The 20,904-nt window shown below is 48.6% G+C and overlaps 1 protein-coding gene across 1 annotated transcript in view; it reads left to right on the plus strand.

The window, feature by feature from the left end:
* The first annotated feature begins 4,785 nt into the window (after positions 1-4,785).
* The window catches only part of DCAF5 (DDB1 and CUL4 associated factor 5), a 56,439-nt gene continuing 40,320 nt past the window's right edge, over positions 4,786-20,904 (plus strand). Inside the window, exon 1 of the mRNA XM_088456571.1 lies at positions 4,786-5,167. Coding sequence (XP_088312697.1) covers positions 4,960-5,167 — 208 coding nt within the window. The 5' untranslated portion in view covers positions 4,786-4,959. The remainder of the gene's footprint in view (positions 5,168-20,904) is intronic.

A 20,904-nucleotide genomic window follows, 5' to 3' on the forward strand; every position in this document is an offset into this window, starting at 1 on the left:
CTCGGAACGAGCGTACTGCCGCTTACGAGCAGCTCTGAATCAGGCCCATAGTGCGGTGTCAGGGAATGCAGGGGCACAGTGCAGTGACGGGATGTGGGGATACACTGTGGTGGCAGAGGAAGCGGGGCACATAGTGAGGTGTCAGGGAATGCAGGGGCACACAGTGCAGTGACAGGGGATGTGGGGCACACAGTGCAATATCAGGGAATGTGCGAGCACATAGTGAGTTGACAGGGAATGTGGGGGCACATAGTGCAATATCAGTGAATGTGGGGCACATAGTAAAGTAAATATGGGGGCACATTGAGGTGTCAGGGAATGTGGGTCACGTAGTACAATAATAGTATGTGGGGGCACATAGAGCAGTAACAGGGACGCATAGTGCAATGACAGTGTATATGGGGGCACATATTGTAGTGACAGGGAATGTGGGGGCACATAGTGCAATATCAGGGAATGTGGGGGTGCATTGTGAGGTGTCAGGGAATGTGGGGGCACATAGTGCAATATCAGGGAATGTGGGGGTGCATTGTGAGGTGACAGGGAATGTGGGGCACACAGTGCAATATCAGGTAATGTGGAGCACATAGTGAGTTGACAGGGAATGTGGGGGCACATATTGTAGTGACAGGGAATGTGGGGGTGCATAGTGAGGTGTCAGGAAATGTGGGGGCACACAGAGCAGTAACAGGGAATTTGGGGCACATAGTATAGTAAATATGGGGGCACATTGAGGTGTCAGGGAATGTGGGTCACATAGTGCAATGATAGTATGTGGGGGCACATAGAGCAGTAACAGGGACGCACAGTGCAATGACAGTGAATATGGGGGCACATATTGTAGTGACAGGGAATGTGGGGGCACGTAGAGCAGTGTCAGGGAATGTGGGGGCACATAGTGAGGTGTCAGGGAATGTGGGGGCACGTAGAGCAGTGTCAGGGAATGTGGGGGCACATAGTGAGGTGTCAGGGAATGTGGGGGCACATAGTGAGGTGTCAGGGAATGCAGGGGCACACAGTGCAGTGACAGGGGATGTGGGGCACACAGTGCAATATCAGGGAATGTGCGAGCACATAGTGAGTTGACAGGGAATGTGGGGGCACATAGTGCAATATCAGTGAATGTGGGGCACATAGTAAAGTAAATATGGGGGCACATTGAGGTGTCAGGGAATGTGGGTCACGTAGTACAATAATAGTATGTGGGGGCACATAGAGCAGTAACAGGGACGCATAGTGCAATGACAGTGTATATGGGGGCACATATTGTAGTGACAGGGAATGTGGGGGCACATAGTGCAATATCAGGGAATGTGGGGGTGCATTGTGAGGTGACAGGGAATGTGGGGCACACAGTGCAATATCAGGTAATGTGGAGCACATAGTGAGTTGACAGGGAATGTGGGGGCACATATTGTAGTGACAGGGAATGTGGGGGTGCATAGTGAGGTGTCAGGAAATGTGGGGGCACATAGAGCAGTAACAGGGAATGTGAGGGCACATAGTGAGGTTTCAGGGAATGTGGGGGCACATAGTGAGGTGTCAGGGAATGTGGGGGCACATAGAGCAGTAACAGGGAATGTGAGGGCACATAGTGAGGTGTCAGGGAATGTGGGGGTGCATAGTGAGGTGTCAGGAAATGTGGGGGCACACAGAGCAGTAACAGGGAATTTGGGGCACATAGTATAGTAAATATGGGGGCACATTGAGGTGTCAGGGAATGTGGGTCACATAGTGCAATGATAGTATGTGGGGGCACATAGAGCAGTAACAGGGACGCACAGTGCAATGACAGTGAATATGGGGGCACATATTGTAGTGACAGGGAATGTGGGGGCACGTAGAGCAGTGTCAGGGAATGTGGGGGCACATAGTGAGGTGTCAGGGAATGTGGGGGCACATAGAGCAGTGTCAGGGAATGTGGGGGCACATAGTGAGGTGTCAGGGAATGTGGGGGCACATAGTGAGGTGTCATGGAATGTGGGGGCACATAGTGAGGTGTCAGGAAATGTGGGGGCACATAGAGCAGTAACAGGGAATGTGAGGGCACATAGTGAGGTGTCAGGGAATGTGGGGGCACATAGAGCAGTAACAGGGAATGTGAGGGCACATAGTGAGGTTTCAGGGAATGTGGGGGCACATAGTGAGGTGTCAGGGAATGTGGGGGCACATAGAGCAGTAACAGGGAATGTGAGGGCACATAGTGAGGTGTCAGGGAATGTGGGGACACATAGTGAGGTGTCAGGGAATGTGGGGGCACATAGTGAGGTGTCAGGGAATGTGGGGGCACATAGAGCAGTAACAGGGAATGTGAGGGCACATAGTGAGGTGTCAGGGAATGTGGGGGCACATAGTGAGGTGTCAGGGAATGTGGGGGCACATAGAGCAGTAACAGGGAATGTGAGGGCACATAGTGAGGTTTCAGGGAATGTGGGGGCACATAGTGAGGTGTCAGGGAATGTGGGGGCACATAGAGCAGTAACAGGGAATGTGAGGGCACATAGTGAGGTGTCAGGGAATGTGGGGACACATAGTGAGGTGTCAGGGAATGTGGGGGCACATAGTGAGGTGTCAGGGAATGTGGGGGCACATTGAGCAGTAACAGGGAATGTGGGGGCACATAGTGAGGTGTCAGGGAATGTGGGGGCACATAGTGAGGTGTCAGGGAATGTGGGGGCACATAGTGAGGTGTCAGGGAATGTGGGGGCACATAGAGCAGTAACAGGGAATGTGAGGGCACATAGTGTGGTGTCAGGGAATGTGGGGGCACATAGTGAGGTGACAGGGAATGTGAGGGCACATAGGGCGTGACTCAGTAAGGAACGTAATTCTGCTTATACGCATGCACAGCAGTTGTGAATATCAGCGGTGCTATTTAAACGTGTGCATTAACATTGCGTACGCAGCCTATATACTAGGGCAACATAGCAAAACAATCGGTAACATCGAGTAACATTGGACCCATGAGCACAGTTAAGGAAACACAGACCTCACTCAGGAATTGCTAACTTCTACACACGCTACGAGACCTCAGGCTGCATCTGCAGTGGCTAATTTATGCACGCCCCTGCAACAGCATTGAGACGCACTGGTACGCCTGCGCTGCCCGACCCCCCCCCCCCCACACTCCCCCCCGTTACCACCCACAAACGGCACTTCCTGTCTATCACTCTATAGTTTGCGTACGCAATTCTGACCGAAGCGTCTGGCTATCGCACGCGCGATGCATATGCAATGCATATTAATCGACCGATTGTGTGCATATACGCAACTGCGTTCCTTACTGAATCAGGCCCATAGTGAGGTGACAGGGAATGTGAGGGCAGATAGTACAATGTCAGGGAATGTAAAGGCACAATGAGGTGCCAGGGAATGTGGGGTACATAGTATAGTAAATGTGGGGGCACATTGAGGGGTCAGGGAATGTGGATCACGTGGTACAGGACATGGTCTGTGGGGGCACATAGTGAGGTGTCAGGGAATGTGGGGGCACATAGAGCAGTAACAGGGAATGTGAGGGCACATAGTGAGGTGTCAGGGAATGTGGGGACACATAGTGAGGTGTCAGGGAATGTGAGGGCACATAGTGAGGTGTCAGGGAATGTGGGGGCACATAGTGAGGTGTCAGGGAATGTGGGGGCACATAGAGCAGTAACAGGGAATGTGAGGGCACATAGTGTGGTGTCAGGGAATGTGGGGGCACATAGAGCAGTAACAGGGAATGTGAGGGCACATAGTGAGGTGTCAGGGAATGTGGGGGCACATAGAGCAGTAACAGGGAATGTGAGGGCACATAGTGAGGTGTCAGGGAATGTGGGGGCACATAGTGAGGTGTCAGGGAATGTGGGGGCACATAGAGCAGTAACAGGGAATGTGAGGGCACATAGTGTGGTGTCAGGGAATGTGGGGGCACATAGTGAGGTGACAGGGAATGTGAGGGCACATAGGGCGTGACTCAGTAAGGAACGTAATTCTGCTTATACGCATGCACAGCAGTTGTGAATATCAGCGGTGCTATTTAAACGTGTGCATTAACATTGCGTACGCAGCCTATATACTAGGGCAACATAGCAAAACAATCGGTAACATCGAGTAACATTGGACCCATGAGCACAGTTAAGGAAACACAGACCTCACTCAGGAATTGCTAACTTCTACACACGCTACGAGAACTCAGGCTGCATCTGCAGTGGCTAATTTATGCACGCCCCTGCAACAGCATTGAGACGCACTGGTACGCCTGCGCTGCCCGACCCCCCCCCCCACACTCCCCCCCGTTACCACCCACAAACGGCACTTCCTGTCTATCACTCTATAGTTTGCGTACGCAATTCTGACCGAAGCGTCTGGCTATCGCACGCGCGATGCATATGCAATGCATATTAATCGACCGATTGTGTGCATATACGCAACTGCGTTCCTTACTGAATCAGGCCCATAGTGAGGTGACAGGGAATGTGAGGGCACATAGTGAGGTGACAGGGAATGTGGGGGCAGATAGTACAATGTCAGGGAATGTAAAGGCACAATGAGGTGCCAGGGAATGTGGGGTACATAGTATAGTAAATGTGGGGGCACATTGAAGAGTCAGGGAATGTGGATCACGTGGTACAGGACATGGTCTGTGGGGGCACATTTAGCAGTAACAGGCACGCATAGTGCAATGACAGTGAATATGGGGGCACATCATGAGGTGCCAGGGTATGTGGGTGCATACAGTGATGCTCTCTGACAGTTCGGGCATATAGAGTTCCTGCTCTCAGTATTTGTGACTGGTCTGTGTACTGTGGTTCCTGGGGATAGTGTCAGAGGGAGGAAGCGGAGGATCAGCTGAGGGAGGAGGAGGCGGAGCTCCGTTCGGCCCCGCAAGTTGAGCCTAAACAGATCGGTGGTGTTTGTGCCTATGTCTGCATGAGGAGCCCCGGACCCCTCGGCGAGCTCGCCCAGTAAGCTGCCGCCATGAGAAGGGACAGGGGATGCGGCATGAGATCGGTGGTGGGTTTCCTATCCCGAAGGGGCCTGCACGGAGACCCCCTGCTGAAAGAGGACTTCCAGAGGAGAAGGCTGCAGGCCTGCAGGAACCTGTATAAGAAGGACCTGCTGGGCCACTTCGGCTGTGTCAATGCCATCGAGTTCTCCAACAATGGTGGTAGCATGCTGGTGTCAGGCAAGTGTCACCCGGAAATCTGTAGCAGCCCCAGGCACGCAGTTTATCTCTATCTGCCCGGCCGCACCCCGATATATAGCGCCTCCCTATTGCCACCCCGCCGTACTACCGTCATCCTGGTGCTATGCACGGCCACCGTGTCACTGTCACTTCCAGGCGAGGAAATTTGCTCCTTCCAGATAGTAACTATAGCATGCCCAGGGATGGCATTTACCTTGGAGGCCGGTGCCAAGGGGAGGGTGTTATAATCTACCTAGCAGTAAGTAAACCTATGGCAGGCAAGGCTGAGGATCAGTTTCTGCAGAACCTATCTATATGTCAGAGCTGTATCCTAGCAAAGCTTTTCAAGAGGTTCTGCAGCAGCCAGTTCCTGTAGCTTCTGCTGTTGGCTTGTGGTAGAAGTGTGGCACATGGGCCAAACACATGTTTTGAAGCCTGACATATTGGTGCTGATTCTGAGTTGCACGCAAGTCCAAATGGGGACGTATGCCACGGATATCTGCAAACTGCGCGTGCACCCTAGGAAGCAATCACAGACTGCGCATGCACCGCACTGTGCATACACACGCAGATAGAGTTTTAAGTGTGGACCGATTAGTCTGTTGGTTGACAGATCACTCTTCCCATGAAATATGCATTTCTGTGTTGCTTCCATGCGATGACATGGAACTGATCCGTGTCATGCACGCATAGGCGGACTTCCGTGCCAGTTTGTGGTCTTCCGCATAAATCAGAATCAGCATGTTTTATATCTTTACTTTCATAGGGTGCAGAGTTGTTCCTTCTGTTATATTTTTATTAGAATGAAGACAAGCTCTAAAGCAGGGATGGGGAACCTTTTTTCTGCCGAGGGCCATTTTGATATATATAACATCATTCGCGGGCGTGGTGCAGGCCATGGTCCTTCAATGTGACGTCACACGGGGCAGGGCCACAATCGCCGTTGATTACAGCAATACCCAGAGCATCCTGAGGATGCTTCGGGGAGGTGTAAGGGCCGCGTTGTACCGTCAAAATGTCCTAAGGATGCTTCTGGTGGCTCTGCTGCATAGATTCTGGCCGCAGGGTGCCATTCTGGGCACCCTGCTAGCCAGATGAGGCTAACAGAGAAAAGCTCCGAGGGCCTTATTTGGCCCCCGGGCCTGAGGTTCCCACATCCCTGCTCTAAAGCAACTACTAACTGGTCACATTGTAATTAAGCTACCTACTTGTACATTAGCAGGAACAAGCACAGTATCTTGGCATGTTATTCCAGCTTTACCTTTCACCGAAACATTTGTATACAAACATGATAATAGATGTCCTATTGTAGTAAACCCCCAAAAAATCAGTGCTTGTACAAAGAGGAGGGCGTAAAAGTGCTTGTACAATGATAGAAACTGCATTTCTTCATTTTAATCATATACGACTGCATTTCATTTTTATAAGGATAGAGGAATTCATGGCAAGTACACGAAGAACATTGGATCTGATCTTGAGTAGGAATGGTTATCGACAGTTAACAACCAATGGCTGTTGATTTTTCCATCGATTGTGGAGATCCAGTGGTTCTCCACCATCCATGGCACATAGTTTTTCACATCATGGCGATGGTTTTCTTTTTTTCTAGCGCTGGGACACAAACCCTAGCTCTGCTCCTGATGTGACACGTAAAGCCCCGCCCCCACCACTGATTTGCCCACTGCCCAATGAGTAATTGAGCAGTGATGACCATCGATGGACACTAGTTGTTTTTTTGTTTGCTTTGCTCCCAGACTCAGATTCTGCCCCTTTGTAGCGCAGACAGTTACAAGTTATTGCAGCAGATATGTTCACCTGAATCTGTTTTAACTGAAATGACGATGTTGCTACAGCTTGAAGTTATTTTGTGCAAATAGTAGCTACAACATATGTGTTTAACGATCTCAAACATATTGTGGTTATATATTGTAAAATGTTTATAAACATTGGTAAAACAGAATATGATTGCATCTTCTACAGGGTCCATAGGGACCCACAGGAATTCCAATGGGAATATTATGGTTGGAGACCAGGCACCAAACAGTTAAAGCTTCAGCTCCCAGGATGCCTTGGGTCCTCCATATATACCCCGCCCCTAGCCATAGGACTTCAGTTGTTCGATTGGTGCGGCAGGATCAAAACGCACCTTTGTAACAGGGAACTGCTCTGGCAGTCCTAAGCTTTTATTTTATGATTTATGTTATGTTTTCTGAGTTGGAAGTACTAAACATCTAAATTAAGACGCATATACTGCGACTCCATCTACCTCCGCCGGGCCACAACACCATTAACTGGGCTGGTGATTTCGGCGGGTCGGTAAGCTTGCTAGCCGCTGTGCTGCGACCTGGACTGCAACCAGATGTACGGAGATGGCAGGTAAGGCGAATCCCCGCCGCAGTCCTTTTTTCTGGTGTCAGAGACACACCAGAAGCCGCTGTTGTTACGGCCCAGGATTGTCCGCGTCCTAACTACACCACCGGGGCCGTATCATCTGACGCCGGGGATCGGCAGCAGACGCTTCTGTTGCCACAAGGCCAGCTTACCCGGCTGGTTAACGCAGCCTAGAAGAGGTAGGAGCTCCCCCGGCAGCTCCTCCCCCTACTCAGACGCAGTCCCTTCGAAGGGTTTCGCGCATCTGAGTTGCTTTGCCTACCCTCCACGTGTATATGAGGTGCTCACGGTCCACGCTCAGTGCGCCCTGTAGCTGTTGGTCTCAGGAGGGTTTGGGTCAGTCTCCCTGTATACCTCTCCCTTGGTTAAGGTATATAGTGCTCTATATCCTACCATTCCTTTGTGTCTGTGTAGTTGATTTAGAGCACGATTGTAATTTTATTACATATGCATTGTATGTGACTGTTTGCTAGCTGCTGTATTGCATACTTTTATTTCTGTCTGTCAATTATACCTATCACTGTTTTTTCTCTCCATCCTCTTGGGGTGGAGGTCTTTCTCTGAGTACTCACATTCATTAAGATTTTGTGAAGGCTGTTGCATAACATTGCGATTATTGCCTTTATTTTGAACATGTCAAAAGATAAAGGTATACAGGAGGGGGAGCACTCTGTGTTGGTTTCACGTAAATCTTGTACGGCTTATTTGTCCCCTAAGTACATTAAGGATGGTTTGTGTATTGTCTGTCGTAAAGAGCCACCAAACCAGTCCAGTTTACTTGTCCCTGGACAAGAGCCTTCTTGGGTATCCTCTTTTCCCAGGTAATGAAGCAATTTGTGGATTTTATGACTGTTTCCACTATGCCTCCTTGGATGGGGTGGCCACAGCATGCCATGTTTGCACCTCCTATGCATCCTTCCTGGAAGGATGTTTATGGCCATTGTAGTCAGAGTATGGCACCGTCTAATGTTGATAGCAGACCGGTAGTTACTAAGGCGCGAAAGCACAAGTTAGCTTTTTATCAGTCTGCTCAACATATGGACTCAGACGCATCATCAGAGGATTCCAATGATGCACAAGGTTCCTCTCCAGGGACTAGATCGGGGGAGGACGACCATACATCCACTGTGGATGTTCCTTCTTTGGTGAGGGCCGTTAAATCAATCCTAGACACTCAGGATGATGAACTAGCTCATAGTAAGAAGGCTACAGTGTTTAAACACCATCGGAAGGCGGTCAAAACAGAGTTCTCTGAATCTGAACAGCTCCCTGAGTTTATGGATGAGGCATGGGGTAACCCTGACAAACGTTTTTTTTTTTTTGTGAATAAGAGAATAACATCGTATCCTTTCCCAGCTTTTGTATGTGCTAAGCGGGAGGTACCTCCTACTGTGGATGCTCATGTAATGCATTTGATAAAAAAATGCTACATTGCCTTTTCCGTCGGCATCTTCCCTGAAGGATAAAAAGATTGAGACGTGTCTTCAAATGATTTTTTTCATCATGTGGAGCTGATACTCATCCAGCTATGGCTGGAGCCTGGGTAGCCAAAGCGGTTGAAGAATGGATAGGAGCAATGCTACCAGAGAACAGATGATGTATATCTCTCATATACGGGAATCTGCTTCCTATCTGGGAGAAGCTGCTGTAGATGCTGGAATTTTAGCTTTTAAAGCATCAGCAGCTTCAATAGTAGCACGCAGGGCCCTTTGGTTAAGATCCTGGAAAGCTGATACAGAATCAAAGAGGGCGCTAGAAGTTTTACCTTTCTATGGAAATGTACTTTTTGGAGCAGAGTTGGATAAAATAATAGCTACTGTGGCGGCTTCAAAGGCAGCAGGTCTGCCATCTACGGCACCTATAAAGTCTAGACAGGTTTCTTTTCGCTCCTTTGGTTCTCACAGACGAGCAAGGGAACAGCCTTCCTCTAAGGCGTCTGGTTTTCGCAAAATATTAAGGTGACAAACTAAGAGGTCTGGGCCGGCAAGATTTCCAGCTTCTAAGCCAGGTAACAAACCCTCTGCCTGATGGGGCGGGCTTCTTCCTGGGGGATTCCAGGGTGGGAGGCTGACTTCTTCAGTTTATGCATTATTGGCATCAAACAACAACAGATGCCTGGGTCCAAGAAGTGGTCTCTCAGGGGCAGGGCCGGATTATAGGCAGGACGACGGGCGGTCTTCCCGGGGCCCCCACGCATCCGGCCACATACCCAGAGTCCAGATGAACATTTTTTTCTCCTTTGACGGAGCCGACTTCCGCGGCTCGCGATTAAGTTCCGGGGGCATTTAAATGCAGGGGGCATTTGGCTCGCGATGATTTCTGCTGCTACCTCTGAAACCAGGAGAGGTAAGCAGCTGTATATGTGTGCGTGTATGTATACATTTATATGTATGTGTATGTGTGTGTATATAATATATATATGTATATATGTGTATCCAAAACCAGCATATGGCGGCATTCCTTTCTTGCATGGAATGCTGCTGTATGTATATGTTTGTGTATGTGTGTGTGTGTGTGTGTGTATATGTTAAAATATATGTATGCGTGCACGTAGATGTATATATGTGCGTGTGTGTGTGTATATTTGTATATATAATATATACAACTTTTAGTGATAGGGGCCCCCACATTTGTTTCCCAGGGGCCCCCAAGAACCTTAATCCAGCCCTGCTCAGGGTTATGCCCTCACTTTCAAGAGGCATCCTCCCCAGAATTTTTTTTTTTGCACAGATCCCCCGTCTGGCCTTTCAGGAAGCTATTCACTCTCTGCTACAGGTGGGGGTAATAGTCCCGGTTACTGTGTCGTAACAGGGAATGGGTTATTATTCAAATCTATTTCTGGTTCAGAAACCGAATGGGGCTTATCGCCCTATACTAAATTTGAAAACCCTCAACAGGTTTATCCATGTGTCGAAGTTTTGTATGGAAACTCTCCGATCAATTATTTTGGCAATGGAGCCGGGGGATTACATGGTTTCCCTAGACAGGATGCATATCTGCATGTTCCTATTATACCATCTCACCAGCAATTTTTTATGGTTTGCTGTCCTTCAGCAGCTTTACCAATATCGGGCTCTATCCTTTGGCCTATCTGTGGCTCCCTGGGTTTTTACCAAAATAATGGCAGTCATGACGGCCTATCTCAGGCGTCAGGGAGTCAGAATTTTGCCATATCTGTATGACATTCTGATAATGGCACAGACTCCGGTTGGTTTACAAAACCATTTTCAACTGACCATAACCTGCTTACAAAAGCACGGCTGGATCATCAATTGAAAGAAATCATCAGTTTCTCCAACGCAGCAGGTGGTACATCTAGGAGCTCTTCTGGATTCTCAGGCACAGATGGTGTTTCTGCCAGAGGGCAAGATTGTGGCCCTATCATTGCGAATACGCAAGGTGCTTCGAAAGCGAAGGGTATCCATTCTGCTAGCAATGCAGGTTCTGGGATCAATGGTATCCACCTTCGACATGGTGGGGTATGCTCTTTTCCATTCCAAGTGGAATGGACAGCATCATCGAATGAAGTTCCAGAGGATCCTTCTTACTCCAGAGGTTTGTCACTCCCTTCTGTGGTGGCTGAGAAAGGATCATCTGAATAAAGGGCACCCATTCTGGATTCCAAATTGGGTACTGCTCACCACAGATGCCAGTCTTTGTAGATGGGGAGCAGTGACAATCATCACACCTTTCAGGGAAGATGGACAAATCGGGAAAGTCATCTACCAATAAACATTCTGTTATGAATGGAGGGGTATCTCTTAAGAGCAGAGTCCAGCAACAGTCTTGGGGGCTGGTAATGCTTGGCTTGATGCGGCCGTGTAACAGCCTTGAGGGCTGGTAATGCTTGGCAAGGTGCGGCCTTAGGGCCGTGTAGCAGCCTTGAGGGCTGGTGGCATTTTAAACAAGATGTGGCCTTCGAGCCATGTAGCAGTCTGAGGGCTGGTGATGTTTGAGCAAGGTGATGCTGGAGTGCGACCTGTGCCGCCTGGTTGACACAAACAGCAGTACGCAGGATAGTGTGTACAGGAGACACTGGTGTGCGACTTGTGCCGCTGAGTTGACACAAGCAGCAGTACACTGGATTGCGTGTACAGGAGACACTGGAGTGAGAATTGTGCTGCCAAGTTGACACAAGCAACAGTACGCTGGATTGCGTAAACAGGAAACGCTGGAGTGCGCCTTTTGTCGCCGGGTTGATGCAAGCAACAGGACGCTGGGATGTGGCCCGTGCCGCCTAGATGACACAAGCGGCAGGACGTTGAAGTACGGCCCGTACCACCTAGATGATACAAACGGCAGGAGATATTCTAGACAGGCAGAGGTACTGGACACTCGACTGAACAGGAACTAACCACCAGAACTGGAAACACGTGAAACGCTATCACTGGGATCCGATCAACCTTTGGACAAGATAGAAAAAGCCACAAGAGCCAATCCGGTTAGTTCAGGAATGACAGGCAGGAGGTAGGAGGAGTTTAATGATTGATCACCCGGCGTTTGCATCTCCTAGCAACGCAGCGGCTTGTGACACATTCTAGAACTGCGAGCAGTGTACAAAGCACTTATCAGGGCACAGGACATGCTTCAGGACAAGCCGGCCCAGATCCAGTCCGGCAATGCGACAACAGTGGCCTACCATATTCATCGGGGATGCACAAGAAGTTACGCAGCCATTAAAGAGGTGACAAGGGTTATGATTTGGGAAGAATGTCATCTTCCGCCCATCTCGGCAATATTCATACCGGGAGTACTCAATTGGGAAGCAGACTTCCTAAGTCACCAGGACATACACGCTGGAGAGTGGTCTCTCCATCTGGAGTGTTTCAGCTTCTGGTAAACAAATGGGGTCTGCCAGATATAGATCTCATGGCATCACGTCACAACCACAAGGTGCCCAGGTACGGGTCCAGGGACCAATCAGGAGCCTTTGTGGATGCACTGACAGTAAGAGGGGACTTCATACTGGCGTATCTCTTTCCCCTGATTTCTCTCCTCCCAAGAGTTTTCAGGAAATTGTAGCAGGAAGGCGGAACAGTAATACTGGTGGCTCCGGCTTTTCCCAGACGTCATTGGTTCACCAACATAGAGAATCTGTCAATAGACAGTCCGTATCCTCTTCCTCTATGGCAGGATCTACTAACGCAGGGTCTTTCACGGCATCCGGATTTACCTCCTCTGGCTTTGACAACGTGGCTCTTGAATGTTCCATCTTAAGAGCAAAAGGTTTGTCCAGTTCTGTAATTCCGACAATGCTTAGGGCACGAAAGCCTGCCTCTTCCCTCATCTATTACAGGGTCTGGCATTCTTTTGGTCAGTGGGGTGCCCACAAAAAGTATGATCCTAAGGTGTTCAGGATTTCCAGGATACTGGCTTTTTTCTATGCGTGATTAGACTGTGGTCTCCGCCTGGCTATGGCAGGTTTCTGCACTGAGTCTGGTTCCAGAGGAAGATTGCCTCATTACCAGATATTAGAATTTTTTTTCAGCGAGTTCAGCCTCCTTTTGTTCCACCGGTAGCACCGTGGGATTTGTCGTTGGTTCTTAAGGGGCTACAAGCTCCCCCATTTCAACCTTTGGACTCTGTAGATTTGAAATGGTTGACAGCAAAGGCACTTTTCCTCCTTGCTATCTCTTCTGCACGCAGAGTCTCTGATTTGGCAGCGCTTTCACCAGGATAGAGCTGTTCTTTGTACTAGGAAGAGATACCTTCCTAAGGTAGTGTCTCGTTTTCATGTGAATGAAGAAATTGTTGTTCCAGCTTTTCAGGCTCCAGACCTTTCTGTAGGTGAAGCCTCCCTGGATGTAGTTCGTGCTCTCCGTATTTATGTGGAGAGTACAAACTCTGGGCCTGATTCAGACCCGCTCGCAAGCTGGTCGATGGCAGCTCAGTGCGCACGCGCGAGCGCAAAAAGCACTTGCTCCGTGGCTCACTATAAAAGGGGCGGCTGTCGATGTTGATCGCAGCTCGCCCCGTTTTGTAGGCGTGGCCGGGGGTGGCTTCACAAACGGAGGCGTTCCCAAGCGAACGCCTGCCGTGTGTGGGCGGCCCCACTGACATCACCAGTGATGTCAGTGAGAGAGCTTCTGGCTCTATTAGCTCTATTAGCTTGCAGCCACGAGACCCTACCACAAGGGTCTCGTCGCAAGCCCGATGGTCGCGATGGTCTTGACCATCGCGACCATCATCCTGGCCGCTCGCAATAGCTGTGGGTGGTCACCCACAGCTATGCGAGCGGCCAGGAGGCCGCAACTAAAAAAAGCAGCGCCCGCCCTCATTCAGAGCGAGCGCTCGCTTTTTGCGAGCGCCTCTGAATCAGGCCCTCTGTTAGAAAATGAGATGCTCTTTTTGTATTATGTGGTTTTCACAAATGAGGATGGCCAGCTAATAAACAGACTCTGGCGAGATGGCTACGCATGATGATCTCTCAGGCGTACACACAGGCTGATCTCCCTGTCCCAAGCACGGAGACAGCACATTCTACTCGGTCTGTAGGGTAATCGTGGGTATTTAGCTGTGGTGCCTCTGCTGAACAGTTGTGCAAGGCTACAACGTGGTCTTCTGTTCACACTCTTCTTAGGTTTTATGCCTGTTGATACTTTTACCTCTCAGGATGCTTCCTTTGGGCGACAAGTTCTCCTTACTGCTTAGGAGCATCCCCCACCCTAGGGGAACTGCTTTAGGATATCCCCATGGTATCCCTGTGGATCCCTATGGACCCTGAAGAAGAAAATAACAGTTATGGTAGACTTACCTAGATAACTCATTTTCTTCAAGGTCCACAGAGTACCCACCCTGACGCACCTGGCTGCATGGATACATTTTTTTATTTCGGGCACAGATTCCCTCCTTTTGTGTAAGTGTTTCTGATGTACGATTGCTCTTCCTTCTCCTCTTTCCTTCTCCTGCCTTGAGGCTTGTTAACTAAACTGAAGTCCTATGGCTAGGGGCAGTGTATATATGGAGGAGGACCCAAGGTATCCTGGGAGCTGAAGCTTTCACTGTTTGGTGCGTGGTCTCCAACCATAATATTCCCCATGGTATCCCTCTGGACCTCGAAGAAAAGGAGTTATCTAGGTACGTCTACCATAACTCTCATTTTTTGCAATGTATGGTAGCTTATGCCCCATTTAAGTAGCCCAGAGGTTTTCAAACTCGGTCCTCGGGACCCCACACAGTTCACAGTTTCCAGGTCACCCAGCAGGTGCACAGGTGTACCTATTACTCACTGACACATTTTAAAGATCCACAGATGGAACTAATGACTTCACTTGTGTTTCTTTGAGGAGACCTGGAAAACATGCACTGTTTGGGGTGAGGAACGAGTTTGAAAACCTGTGGAGTAACCTAATCTGGTAGTCTGTTTCCGACTAATATAGTAGGACCACAAGCCTGAGTTCTTACTATTAGTGTGCAAACCTGCAACAGGTTACCGTTAGACAGATAGGAGCCGATTCAGTTCACCGTGATGTACCGCAAAATATTGGCAGCTGCATACATATACACAATATACGGTACACTCAACAATGCTAGTTTTCCTGCGCTCATCTATGTGGTGCAATGAAAAACTAGCACTATGTCTGGCTGAATGTGCCGTTCGTAATTAATTGAATCACCAACCATAGATATCCACAGCATAGAGTCTTCTTGTCATATTGAGAACCAGAACCTACAAGGTCAGATCAGATGCTTGATTTTGACATCACAGTTTTCCTGTTCATTCTAGCACCCTGCACCTGTCTCAACCTGTGCAGTTCCTCTTTCCTACGTGGGGTGTCACTCTCCGTTCAGGTGCTTCTGGCACACTCTGGGCTGTATATCAGATGTTTGGTAGAAGCACCGGAGCATAGAGCGACACCCCAGGCAGGAAAGAGGAACTGCACAGGTTGTGACAGAGTCAGGGTGCTAGAATTAACACCATAGTATTATGCACACACAAGTGTGTAAAAATGAAGTTTACTCAAACCACTTCCTGAACTCATATTCACAATTTTTATTACATCGCTATAAACCAATGGGCATTTTTACAGGATGTAATCCTATGGCATCATTGCATAATTTAAGTAAAAGGGAAATGTTCCTAATTTGTAGTCTAAAAGAGAGAGCCAAACCAAATCATCTTTTAAACAAAAGGTAAAATCATCTTTGTTTAATCCATAGATAATAGAATGAGTGGGAACTCAATTGGCAGGACACCCCTTAAGGGCCCAATACTTCAGGCACTTGATTCCCTGATGCCACTTGAACTGCCATCCACCAATTGGAAACACTGATAGCTGATCCCTTGTGGATTCAGTGAAATTCTTCAAGTTAAAAATCCCTGATTTGCTGATCACGATCATATTTTGGTCGGGATCGGCAAATCAGGGAAATCCAACATGTTGGATTTCACCAATGCCCCGATCCCAGCTTCTGGGGATTGGGGAATTACCCCAATCCATCACAGATGTATGGGGACCTTATGTCTCTCTGCCAACACAAGCAGTATCCCACGCCAGCCACAGCAGTGGCTAGCAGTGAAGGGGAGTCCTGGGGACTTCTTGCTTTGATCACACATCAATTGTGTTGTCAAAATAAAGAGATTCACAGCACTAATTAATTCTCTATTACGTCATTAATTCTCTATTACGTCATCATTATTTGCTTCAGTAACACTGTAGTCTTCGGATGGAAACCCTAGAGGCTAGGATGATTTGAGGCATTCTGAATTAAACTGGACGCCGACAGTGTGCCCGGACACACCTCCCCCAGGTAGTTGAGTTTCAGCAGCTCACGCGGCTTCAGAACCCGCACAAACAGCTGTTGAGAGTGGCTGGAGTTCTGCTTGCAGAGATTCACTGCAGAGGGAGATGGCGGGGTATTAACAGATAAGCAGTTAACTGGGATTATTACTTTTCTGTATTAACCTAGTAATCTATGTAAGCTTATAATATTGTGGAAAAAAAAATATAATATTATATAAAAGCACCACTACTGCACTGTTTCTCAGGAATCTAGGCAGTAACATATAGGGGTCTACTAAAGATTTGTTTGCCTTTGTTTTTTGTGCAAGGAATATGGACTTCAAGGAGTCTGGATTTTTTTGCATTTGACAGAGAGGTGAATTAGAGTCTTATTTAGCCCATTCTTTGTTTCTTTCTATTCAAACAGTGCTACACTTTTTTCCAGAGGAATTTAGGCAACTATCTGTATTGGTTAGACTTGTCTCTCTCTCATTATGGACAAGCCAGACAAGGCTCCAAGTTCCAAAAAACAGGGATCAGTCACTTTTTATACTAGTTCGGTTTCTTTCTTTAAACATAAGAAGAAACATGTATCTGTTTTCCCAGAATTTTCACATTTTGAGGAAATCTTAAAGCCTGGTTAAAACCTTATTCCAAATTTCATATTCCCAAAAAATTTAAGTATCTTTTATCCCTTTTTGGAACAGAATACCAAGCTTTGGGAAATTCCACCCATGGTGGATGCTCCTATTGCTAGGTTGGTCAGGAATACAGTTATTCCCACAACACAGTCTGTAACTCCAAAAGATCCTATGGATAGGAAGAATGAGGCTGTACTTAAATCTATATTCACTTTGTCAGGGGTCTCGATGTGGCCTGTTCTGGCCAGCGGCTGGGTGATAAAGGCTATCAATCTCTGGATGAACCAGATGATTACTGGATTTCAATCAGGGTATTTGTCTGAAGCTAGTTTTTTAGCTGATCAGATTTTGGAAGCTCTAACCTATATAGGTGATGTTTTAATGGATACTATTCAGGTACAGTCTCATGTTTCAGCTTTGGAGATTTCCGGTAGGCGTTCGTTATGGCTTAAAACATGGAAGGCAGACATAGAGTCCAAGCATACTTTAGAGGCATTGCCTTTTGAAGGTTTTTTGTTTGGTCTGGAATTAACTAAAATTATTTCTTGGGTAACAGGAGGTAAAAGTCCTTGCCTTCCTAGAACAACACCAAAAACCAAAATCCCCTAGGTTTCGTTCCTTGCGGACTCACGGCAGGGAAGATTTCAGGCCTTCTGGGGTGTGCCTAGGGGTCTCCAGAGAGGGACCTTCAGGGAATGTGCTGTTCCCGGGACAAGTCGCTAAGCCTCTGGTGGGAGGCTGCGTACTCAAATTCCGGGAAACTTGGATTCAATCCAATCCGGATTTTTGGGTAAGTCCACTAATAACCAGGGGTTCAAGTTTAGATTTCGATGGTCCTGTTCCAGAAAGATTATTTTCCACTCCTCTCCCTGTGGGTGGTGGCAGAAAGGCAGCTCTTATACAGGCAATTTCTGCACTTTCCGATTCCGGCATAATCATTCCGGTTCTGGTACTACTGCAAGGTCTGGGGTTCTACTCCAGTCTTTTCTTGGTATACAAATCATTTCGATCCCTTTATCAACCTCAGGGGGTTAAATGCTAATCTCTATTTGGAAAGATTCAAGATGGAGTCCATAAAGTTAGTAATTTGTTCCATGGAGGAAGAGGAATTTCTGTCCTCCCATAGATATCAAGGATGCCTACCTCCATATTCCTATATGGAGGGGGTCATCAACATTTTCTGCGGTTTGCAGTAGGGCATTGGCATTTTCAGTTCCAGGCTCTGACATTCTGTTTGGCCACCGCTCCCAGTGTCTTTACAAAGGTTATGGCACACATGATCTCCCTACATAGGAGTGGGGGGATAAATATGTTGGCTTACCCGGACGATTTGTTGCTAAGGGCACCCTCAAAAGCCCTATTGCAACAACATCTTCAGATTACCTTAGGCATGCTCCAGAGATTCGGCTGGATCATAATTTTTTCCTAAATCAACATCAGTAACATCGGACCCATACGCACTGTTGTGGTTGACCATGACTTCACTCACAAACGGCTAAACTTCCTGTCGGCATCTACAGCTCAGGCTGCTTATGCAGCCGCAGAGGCTTAATTAAGCATGCCCCTGCAACGGCGTTCAAATGCACTGGCACACCTGCGTTTGCCCGACCACCCCCCCATCACCACCCACAAACAGCACTTCCTGTCAATCAATATCAGAAGGGTCTGCGAAGCAAACGCAGAATGTAAATATCAAACAAGTGCGTGGGAATGCAGCCTTGCGAACCAAGCTGAATCAGGTCCTTAGATTGTCCTCTCTTAAGGGACAAATTTCATCCTTATCTTTTTCAGAGGAAATTGGCCTTCATTCCTGAGGTTCAAACCTTCTTACAGGGGATTCTTCATATACAGCCTCCTTATGTCCCATCGGTTCCTCCTTGGGACTTGAACTTATTTTTGGAGGCACTTCAAACGGCACCTTTTGAGCCTTTGGAATCTGTAGAATTGCGGTGTATCACTTTGAAGTTCTTTTGGCCATTGCCTGAGTTAGCAGCTCTTACTTGTAAATCTCCGCTTCTCATTTTTCATGGGGATAGAGTACTGTTATGTACTTAACCTTCCTTTCTCCCTAAGGTGGTATCAGCTTTCCACAGTAATAAAGATATTGTCCTTCCAGCTTTTCAACAGGATTCAGTGACTAGTGAAGCTTCTTCCTTAGCACTGTTGGATGTGGTTTGTGCGTTACAAATTTACTTGGACTGTACTGCTTCGTTGAGGCATACCAAAAAGAGGCTGGCCATCCTCGAAAGGATCCATTGCTATATGGGTCATCTTCTGCCATTCGGCAGGCATATTTGTCCTCACATGTGACGTTTCTGGCCTCAATTCGGGCCTACTTGACTCTTGCTCTCGGGGCTTATTGGGCTGTACGGCATGGTGCCTCGGTTGAGCAGCTACCCGGTCATCAGTACGCATTTTTACAAAATTTTACCGCTGCCATACATTTGGACGGAAAATTCTTAGAGCGGTCGGTTCTGATGCTCCCCCCCCCCCCTCCCCTCTTAATTGGCTTGCTTTGGTATATCCCAGAAGTAATGGCATCCCTCAGATGGATGAAAAACAGTGTTCGTAAATACGCGCTATAGCGCGTATTTTACCCAGTTTCTAGGACTGGGGACTCACTTTTGTAAAAGAGCCGGGTCCCTGGGGACGCGCTGTGCCGCTGTCAGACTGTCAGGAATGGCCGTGATACAGCTCGTCTCCGGGGACACGACCCAGTCGCCCTGCACACATACTGTAGCTAAAAGTGCCGCAGTCAAATAGGCGCCGGTCGTGAGCCAATAGGAGGTCGCAGACCGGCAGCCAATCAGCAGCGGTTGCTGGTCCGCGAGCTCTGATTGGCTCACGCACGGCGCCAGGTTTGTATGACGGCGCTATTTTCAAGGGCTGCTATGAGTTGCTGTCTGCTGATGTGCCCGGCCCCCCTGTGTGCAGACTGGTCCCGACGGCCCCCCTGTGTGCAGACTGGTCCCGACGGCCCCCCTGTGTGCAGACTGGTCCCGACGGCCCCCCTGTGTGCAGACTGGTCCCGACGGCCCCCCTGTGTGCAGACTGGTCCCGACGGCCCCCCTGTGTGCAGACTGGTCCCGACGGCCCCCCTGTGTGCAGACTGGTCCCGACGGCCCCCCTGTGTGCAGACTGGTCCCGACGGCCCCCCTGTGTGCAGACTGGTCCCGACGGCCCCCCTGTGTGCAGACTGGTCCCGACGGCCCCCCTGTGTGCAGACTGGTCCCGACGGCCCGAACACTGCGTCTGGTCCTGGAGGCCCACCTGGATCGAATACTGCGCTCCGCCCCGGCGTGAACACTCTGGCCCCCCGATTTGAAGGTACTTGTTTTTATTAATGGGAGGGGGGGGGTGTTATTAATGCTGGGAGTAGCGGGTGGGTTGTTATTAATGTAGGGAGTAGTGTGGGGGATGTTATTAATGCTGGGAGTAGTGGGGGGGATGTTATTAATGTTGGGAGTAGTGGGGGGGATGTTATTAATGTTGGGAGTAGTGGGGGGGATGTTATTAATGCTGGGAGTAGTGGGAGGGTTGTTATTAATGCTGGGAGTAGTGGGAGGGTTGTTATTAATGCTGGGAGTAGTGGGAGGGTTGTTATTAATGCTGGGAGTAGTGGGAGGGTTGTTATTAATGCTGGGAGTAGTGGGAGGGTTGTTCTTAATGCTGGGAGTAGTGGGAGGGTTGTTCTTAATGCTGGGAGTAGTGGGAGGGTTGTTATTAATGCTGGGAGTAGTGGGGGGGATGTTATTAATGCAGGGAGTAGTGGGGGGGATGTTATTAATGCAGGGAGTAGTGGGGGGGATGTTATTAATGCAGGGAGTAGTGGGGGGGATGTTATTAATGCAGGGAGTAGTGTGGGGTTGTTATTAATGCAGGGAGTAATGGAGGGGTTGTTATTAATGCAGGGAGTAGTGGGGGGGGGTTGTTATTAATGCAGGGAGTAGTGGGGGGCTTGTTATTAATGTAGGTAGTAGTG

This window comes from Taudactylus pleione, unplaced genomic scaffold, assembly GCF_031769625.1.
Source record: "Taudactylus pleione unplaced genomic scaffold, aTauple2 ptg000707l, whole genome shotgun sequence".
In the NCBI taxonomy this organism is placed as follows: Eukaryota; Metazoa; Chordata; class Amphibia; order Anura; family Myobatrachidae; genus Taudactylus; species Taudactylus pleione.